Source organism: Strix aluco, chromosome 3 (genome assembly GCF_031877795.1).
Source record: "Strix aluco isolate bStrAlu1 chromosome 3, bStrAlu1.hap1, whole genome shotgun sequence".
In the NCBI taxonomy this organism is placed as follows: Eukaryota; Metazoa; Chordata; class Aves; order Strigiformes; family Strigidae; genus Strix; species Strix aluco.
In genome coordinates, this window is record NC_133933.1 from 23,323,386 (window position 1) to 23,331,075 (window position 7,690).

At 40.7% G+C, this 7,690-nt stretch overlaps 1 protein-coding gene across 2 annotated transcripts in view; it reads right to left on the reverse strand.

The window, feature by feature from the left end:
- XDH (xanthine dehydrogenase) overlaps positions 1 to 7,056 on the reverse strand; it is a 54,044-nt gene extending 46,988 nt beyond the window's left edge. Inside the window, exons 1-2 of one of the 2 annotated variants that reach the window (XM_074817747.1) lie at positions 6,879 to 7,056; positions 7 to 64 (exon numbers count right to left, since the gene is read on the reverse strand). In XM_074817747.1, coding sequence (XP_074673848.1) covers positions 7 to 64; positions 6,879 to 6,932 — 112 coding nt within the window. In that variant the 5' untranslated portion in view covers positions 6,933 to 7,056. Of the gene's footprint in view, positions 1 to 6; positions 65 to 5,725; positions 5,835 to 6,878 lie in introns of those variants that run through there. The other variant, XM_074817746.1, reaches the window with a different exon arrangement.
- Positions 7,057 to 7,690: the final 634 nt, after the last annotated feature.

Below are 7,690 nucleotides of genomic sequence, written 5' to 3' on the forward strand. Positions count from 1 at the left end.
GGATACATTTTCTTCGTAGATAAGTTAGCAGAGTTGTCTCTGGGTCCACATCTTTTTCCACCACCTGCAATAAGGGAAAGGTACTGTTACACACAGAATGCTTTACAATACAGATATGTTGGTTGAACGGAGAAAGTTTGGTCTTTCCACAGCTTCTTTTCCAAAGCAGGGAGCAGAACCACTGATTAGCTCCCTTTACTAGGTTCAGCAATGTTGGTCATGTATCCAAACACAACATTTACTAGAATTTATTGTGAGAGAGAAAAGTATATTCATTACATACATCAGAGTTTTTCAGCCGTAGCACACTGAGAGAAATCTTTAAAAACCCTTTATCAAAAATTGCAAACAGAATTAGTAGCGAGCAGAGAGAACTGTGTTTTGTACTTGAGTTTTGAATTCCTGACATCTCCCCAAATTGCGTCTCATCTTTATTGGCCATGCATAACTGACCTCTGTCCCTTCTCCTTCTTACTACTAGAAAAGAGAGAGAAAATGAGCAGATAAACAGAATGACAGAAACGGCATCAGTAACAGACTTTGTAGAGAAAAAACCCACAACATTGGAAACCCTAACACGACCAATACAGGTGCTGCAGAGCAGACAGGAAGTACCAATCATCTTGAAGTTCCTCCTCCTTCTGTGCTAAGGTTAAATTAATGAGTGTTACATTAGTAGCCATCCTAAATGTGGGAATGCGAAATTCCAACCAAGGAGAAACTTGCTCTGCACATTTTGAGTCAGCTCCATCCTGTGAGTGAACAACATTATTAACAGTTATCTATTAGACATAACATTAAATTTTACTTCAACCTCTGCCCAATGGTCAGAAAACAAAGTTCTGCCCTTGCCTCAAAATGGCCGTAGAGCTTGTCTTCCCCTTTCTCTGTTATTAATAGTGTCAAGAAACTTTTCCAAATTCACTGTGTGCCAGAATGTAATCATGTGTTCTTGGCTCTTACACTGTGCAAGTCCTAAGTACAATAGTTACAGTTTATTTAAATTAATCACTCACGGTTTGAAGGACAAATTGAAACAGAGGTCATCTGTGTAAGCCTTTTTTCTTACTGATAAGAAACCTTCACAACCTCTGTACTGCTTCAATTTTATGCCTTTAACACGTGACAGGGTTATTCTAAAGAGACAAGGTTCATACTTCCTATTTGAGTCCACGTTTTTAAAACTGTCCAGTAAAGTTGCTTGCTACAAAACACAACTGGTCATTTTTTGCACATCTCATTCCTGCATTAGAGATAATCTAGAGATTCTTCTATCTTGGGGATGTCTTACTGTAAATCATGCAGAACTCATATAGCTGTTATTCAGAGCAGAGTGCTCCTGTTCCCTCACCTTCTGGATGCATAGAAGCAAGAGTGAGCATACAGTGGCTCTCTCATGAGGAGTTGGTTCAGATCAAGCACATATATCCCTCTGCAGTAGTTTGGTAAACATACAGGCACGAGCAGATAATTTCAAAAATGCCTGTCACTACAAGCCTGTCCCATGGACAAAAGGCCTTTCACAGCCATTTCACAGGCAAAGAGCCTTCCCCAGCAATGCATACCCTTACTGTCAAGCTGAGTTTCTTCCACAGGCCTGTGCCAATGGCCATTGCAAATCCTTCTAAAGCAGCTTCCAAGACAGCCAAGCACAGAGAAAAAGCTTCAGAATAGTTTTCCAAATGGTTAAAGGTCATTGAGATTACTCTATGCCTAGATCAAAGAAAATGTCTCAACAAGTTTTCTTGAAAGAACCCAATCAGCAGGCCATGTACTCAAACCAAGCAATTAGAAGTTTGGCCCAATGGCTCCTTTTCAGGAAGTAAGAAATAAAACACAGGCCTAAGCCTTCATTCAGCAAAGCATTTAGCCACTTGGCTCCACACATTTTTAGTGAAGTACTTAAGCATGTGTTAAGTCCCAAAGTCAAACCTTTGCTCAATTTCATCAGAAAGTGGCTCCCACTATGGAGTAGAACATGTCCTGAACAAGTCACACTCTTACCCTGTTCAAACCAATAGCCCTGATTCCTACTTCAGTCACTTCAAGCTACTCCACTGTAGCTGTATATCTGTAGTGCTGGCAGAGGCTTGGGGTCAGACGGAGATCACTAGAGGACATTCTGGATTAAACCAAATCACACATGTCAGAGAGCACAGAGTCATTTATTTGCACTCAGATTCCTGGTGGGGGGATACTTGTTTATGAGTCTCTCTTACTGGCCACAGAGTAAGAACTTTTTACTCTTCCTGCCTTTTCTTCATTGTCATTGATGCTGGTTTTATCCTCCATTCTTCCAGTGGTTTGTTACAATCACCTGCTGTGATTTGTTCTTAAAATATTTTAAAACCCTGTGGGTGGGGATAATATCTTCTCTTGTCTGATGCCCAGAACAATATGATTCACAGCTCAGTATCTTACCCATCAAAACAATTCTTGCTCACCTCCCCCAGTGTCCTTGTACAGAAGGAAACTGAATTATATCCATTGCTTTCAGTGGGAGTAGGATCAGCCTACTTAGATACTGCAATTAAAGAAATATTTCCTTTTTGCTCAGTTATTGTTTTTTAGAGTTTTTGTGGGTTTTTTTTTAAAAAAATGTCATGTTCTAGATGCATTTTGAGAAATTCAAAACTGTGAATTTTACTGCATGTGGTAGCTTAAATATTAATCAAATGCAGAAAGAAACTTTGTTGGAAATGTTAGGATGGCACCGACAGTCAAATGACTCCCAACAAATTTGCTTTGTACTGCTGTGTTTGCATTACACATCTATTTGTCTACTGATTCTAGGAATCTTAAATACTCAGATCACCTCAGCAGGGAGCCCAGTCTGGCCCTACAGTTCTTCAAGCTTTCAGTACTACATTGAGCAAGTTCCTAAGCAGTAGCCTACACTCTTACAGCCCATGAGCTGGTCCAGAGAGGTGTTGAGCTCACTTCCTCATGATTTCGTGTACAAAACTTGGATCTCAACAAATATTTTGTTTGCTGTCTTCTCTACCTGCCTTTGACTAAGTCAGGTAACTTTGCCTTTACAACATAAAGCATCATATTTAAATTAGCATTCCCAGAAAGTTAAAGAAAGGATTTTTCAATTTAAAAAAACAGTAGTTGAGCAAGGTAAATACAGGAACAAAAAGGAAAAGAAACCAGAAACTTTCCTAATTTACCAAACAACGTGCTAAGCTTTCCATCAGCTAGGGTCTTTAAATGAGAAACAGATACTTTTCTGAACAACAAGCTCCCATGCAATCACTAGTCCCTAGTCACTCAATTAGCTGCAAGAAGAGAAGGTGAAAGGTTTTAACCAGACCACCATGCAGCAAGTCAGACTAGTCAATGGTAAAGGTCCCCTAGGGCCTTAAAATCTGTGAATGTGTATTCCTGAAGTCAATGAGAGATTTCAAATTCATTTACTAGGGAAAAGGATTAGAACACAGATGAACACACTGAATATAACCACGCAATGTAAATCCACTATTGGTCATGAGAACATTTTGTTCTGCTTTAAACTAGCACACTGAAAACTTGTCATTCACTGTTTATGTAGGACCCAGAGGGCCTCAGAGCTCAAAAAAATCCTGTCTTTTGACTGGTCCTATCTACAATCAAATATCCACAGGCTTTGGAAGAGGTCTAACGTGGCTTCCAGCATAGACCCCCTCCTAATATTCAGGGGAGAAATAGAAATATTGACTCCACATGTTTGAACTAAAATTACATGCTACATATGCATGAGACAGACTTGTCAGCTGAGGAAAACAAAATTGCCACTATTAGCTTTAAATTGTATGTGTTGTTTTTCATTCCAGTCCAGGCAGACTATCAAGATAGCTTTGTGTTAGTTTTGTGCCAAGTTTTATACCCAGTGAAGTAAACAGGTGCTTAAAATAAACAATCCTGAATGTGAAGTATGCTCAGCTGTTCTCAGGAGACTTTTTCTTGACAGCATTGCAGACTGGGCTAGGGCAATAGAGAAGGATTTGGTGCCATGTAAGTCCCTATCTTATCAACCACCTCTTATCATGCAGTTTTGTACTATGACAGAATATCAGCAGCCCATTAGCAATGTCAAGCTGTCACAAATTCACACAGCAGTAACCTTTCCCACTGGCCATGCTATCACATTCTTTGCAGCAAACAGACTGGAATATTTAGTCCGGACTCCAGATGGATGGAGCCATATCCTAACTTGCTACCTGCTGTTTCAGCAGCATTGCCCAGGCACTTCCCACCACACCTTCCATCACATAACCTCTCGTGCAGAAATGTCCCAACGACCTCCACATTTGTTGCCACAGATCAGATTGCCCCATGAGTCCAATTCTCTCTTAAACCTGCATTTGGTGGGAGTGTAACTCAAGCCACTTTGGCAGCACACCCAAAAAGGGAATAGAAAAAAAATGTCACTGGAGGCTCTGGGTAGCACATAACCCAGGAAGCCATCTCCTCTCTGATCAAATGGAACGCGCTCCTTTGCTAGCACTGCCAGTTCCATGAGCCAGCAGAGAAGGATGCTCCAAGACAGCCTTGACATATGCCATGAGATGATACCATTGGTAGTATTAATCGTTCCCTGGTGGGGTTTTTTTTCAGCCAACAACTGCCAAGATCACACTGCAATAAACTCCTTTACACATGCACAAGGTCAGCTCCAAGATGTGGCTTTTGTAAACAGGAACTGCAGTTCCATAAAAATTGCAGAAATGCACAGAGGCAATGCCATTCACAGCATGTTTGCTAGCTCCAGAACATAGCAAGAACAAACAGCAGACACAAAAGGAATGGGTTGTCTTCTGCTGCTAGCCTTCAGGGTCTAGGCTGCTCTTTCTCCCCTTCTCTACCTCACCCCACATGCATAAGAGTCCCACAGAACCAGTTCTGTGCAGCTCACTCTCTTCTCTTTTGCTTTGACAAATACATATTTTCATATGTTAGTCAAGAGTCTCCTCCAGGAAGATGAGATTTTTCTACCAATTTACACAGAGCAATGCTCCTGTAATACCTGGGCACCAACCAATACTGAAGCACCAGCTGTAAATGTATAGAGGAATTTGTTTATAAACCCTTCATACCTACCGTGAGTAGCATATTGGTTTTGAACCTCAGCTGACCTGGCACCAGAACTACAATTCTCTTTCATTAAAGCATACCAGAAAAAGAAAACAAGACAGTACACTTGGCCTGTATCAGGGTCTGGATTGCCCAACATGTTCATGGCAACCTCCTACTGCAAGACTCAAAAAGCTCCCAGTTCACTCTCTAAAAATTGGGGATCACAGAGGAGGGATCTGAAGTCACTAAAACTTTCACAGAGCGAGCAGAAGACAAGCTAATGGTATATACCACCTGCGCCCATCATAGCAGAAAATTCATCAGATTAAATTCACAGATCATCCTGTGCCACTGCGTCACAATCTTGATTACCAGACTCAATTAGCTAGTCATGATTAACTTGGAGCTTCAAGTTTTCACCTTCCTCTAGAAACACTGAATGGCTGATATATCAATTAACATTGACATATAAACCATTACCGATTTGTGTGAGCAAAGCTTCAGTCATCATCCTTTATAAAACCTCAGAACTAGGGCTGGGTTCTACATCAGTGTTACATTCAAGAGCTCTTTGACTAATTTATAATCCATACTAGATAAACTTCATTCTTCACCTAACTACTGATACTTAGATAAAGCAAAACTTTTATATCAAATACTCCAGTACCTTGGAAAGTTCAAATGCCAATCCAGTTTGGGATCCAAATTCATAACTAAAACATTCTAATTGTAGCAACAATCTTATCCACATTTACACTTGATTAAATTAGCACAAAAATCAACAAAAGCAAAATTTATAGTAATCCTGTGCCAGTCTGTGGGGCAGGGCACAGAGTTTTTTAACCAACAATATTGTGTGATCCCTCAAGTGATTTAAAAATTAATTCTCTAGCCCAAACTTAGTGCTGCATGTGATTTACCCCTCAGCAGTGCACAGGGAAGGTCCACAAACTCTCAGCTTCACAGTGCACAGTGGGTATGCAACACTCTCCCCTCCCTAAGTTTCCCAGCTGGAAGCTGCTTTGGCACAAGTTTCCCTGCCCAAGTATCTAGGCAAGGGGAAGGTGGTGGAAGATTAGCACAGAGCTGAGCTCAGAAACAAAACTAACACGGTGTTCATAGTTCAAAAAAGAGTCAGCCTTGACTTGTTATAAGCTTTTTGAAGAGTCAAGGCTGCAATGCTAGCCAGGGGAAGTCCAAACTGTGAAAGGGGGCTCTGGGACAAACTGTTCAAAGGTGTCTAGCATGTGCAAGGACAACCCCACCCTCCCGTGAGACAGTCACTTCTTGGGTAATTGTCAGCAGTTGATCTAGGAAACAGTATCAGTTAATGGGCTTTGATTTTAAAGAGTTTTCTAGCTTCTTAAATGGAAATACTTTTTACTTAAACCCCTTTTAAAAATCAAGTATCAGAATTACTTACTGAACATATGAATTATATAAGGATGCCTACATTTGAGTTACATTTTTCAGATCTGTTGCAATTACTGAAATTATTTCTAGCAGAAATGCCTGTATTAAGTCAGTGCACCTTTATTTAAAAGTAGTTACCTCAGAATTGCAGTAAATTATTGCCAACAAATCTAAAATGTGAAAGGAACATTATATAGTAGTGTTACTCTGAATAATTCGCAAGGTAAAGTCAAAGAAGAGAAAAAGCCACTTAGCAAATCAATAAATAGTCTTCACAATTCAATATTTAAAAGTCATGGCAATTGTGCTGGTATTAGAAAATTTCAGAGGAGGAAGATGACTAGAAAAATAAGTAATTAAGTCACAATCCAGAAGCAAGCTGGACAGAAAGCTGGAATCTTCCTTACCTTTTTACCATTCACAAAGAAAACAAGTTCATCCCCTGTCTCGTTTGGAGCCATCCTGCACACCTTCCAAAATTTACTCAAACAGGGCCACAGATCACCCTTCCGAGAGCAGCCCTACAGCGAAGTGAGCACCAGCAATACGACAAGTAATATGAGTCTGCCTCAAGAATGTTTGACTTTATTTCTACATCAGTGCCCTGTGAAACCCCATATTATATAAGAGCCAACGAAGAGGCGTGCCAGCTGCATTTGGTTGGTGCTTCTGCAGCGGTAATGACAGAAAAGGAGCTGGAACGAGCAGAGTGACCCGCCCCCTTTTATATAGCAATACATCACAATTCAACTGCATTCCCTTTAGATTATACTGCCAGGCTTGGGGCACTCAGAGTGTGCCACGGCAACGGCTGCCAGGAATTCACAGTATTTTGCAATACAACGCAAACTCCGGGGTTGGGGGAGGTTCTCCCAACTATCCCTCACCGAGTTATTGACAAGAAAAACCTCTGTTTCCCTTGCTCTGTGCACAGCCATCCACCTGGCATGCACCATGCAGAGGTCTCTAATGAGAGCACCTGCTTATTTAAAAACTCCTCCATACATGCACATCAGCTAGTACACTGACTGCAAGACTATTTCACTATTTTTCCTTACAGTTTTAAAGCTACAGTACCCTCCACCTGCAAGGACATAATTTAAACAGATATGTATTTGTCCAGATAAAAGCAGTTCTAGAGAACTGACAAAATCGGTGCTGGGCTAAAACCACAATGTTTTACAGCTCTTAAAGCATTTAGGCTTACCTTTTTTCACCT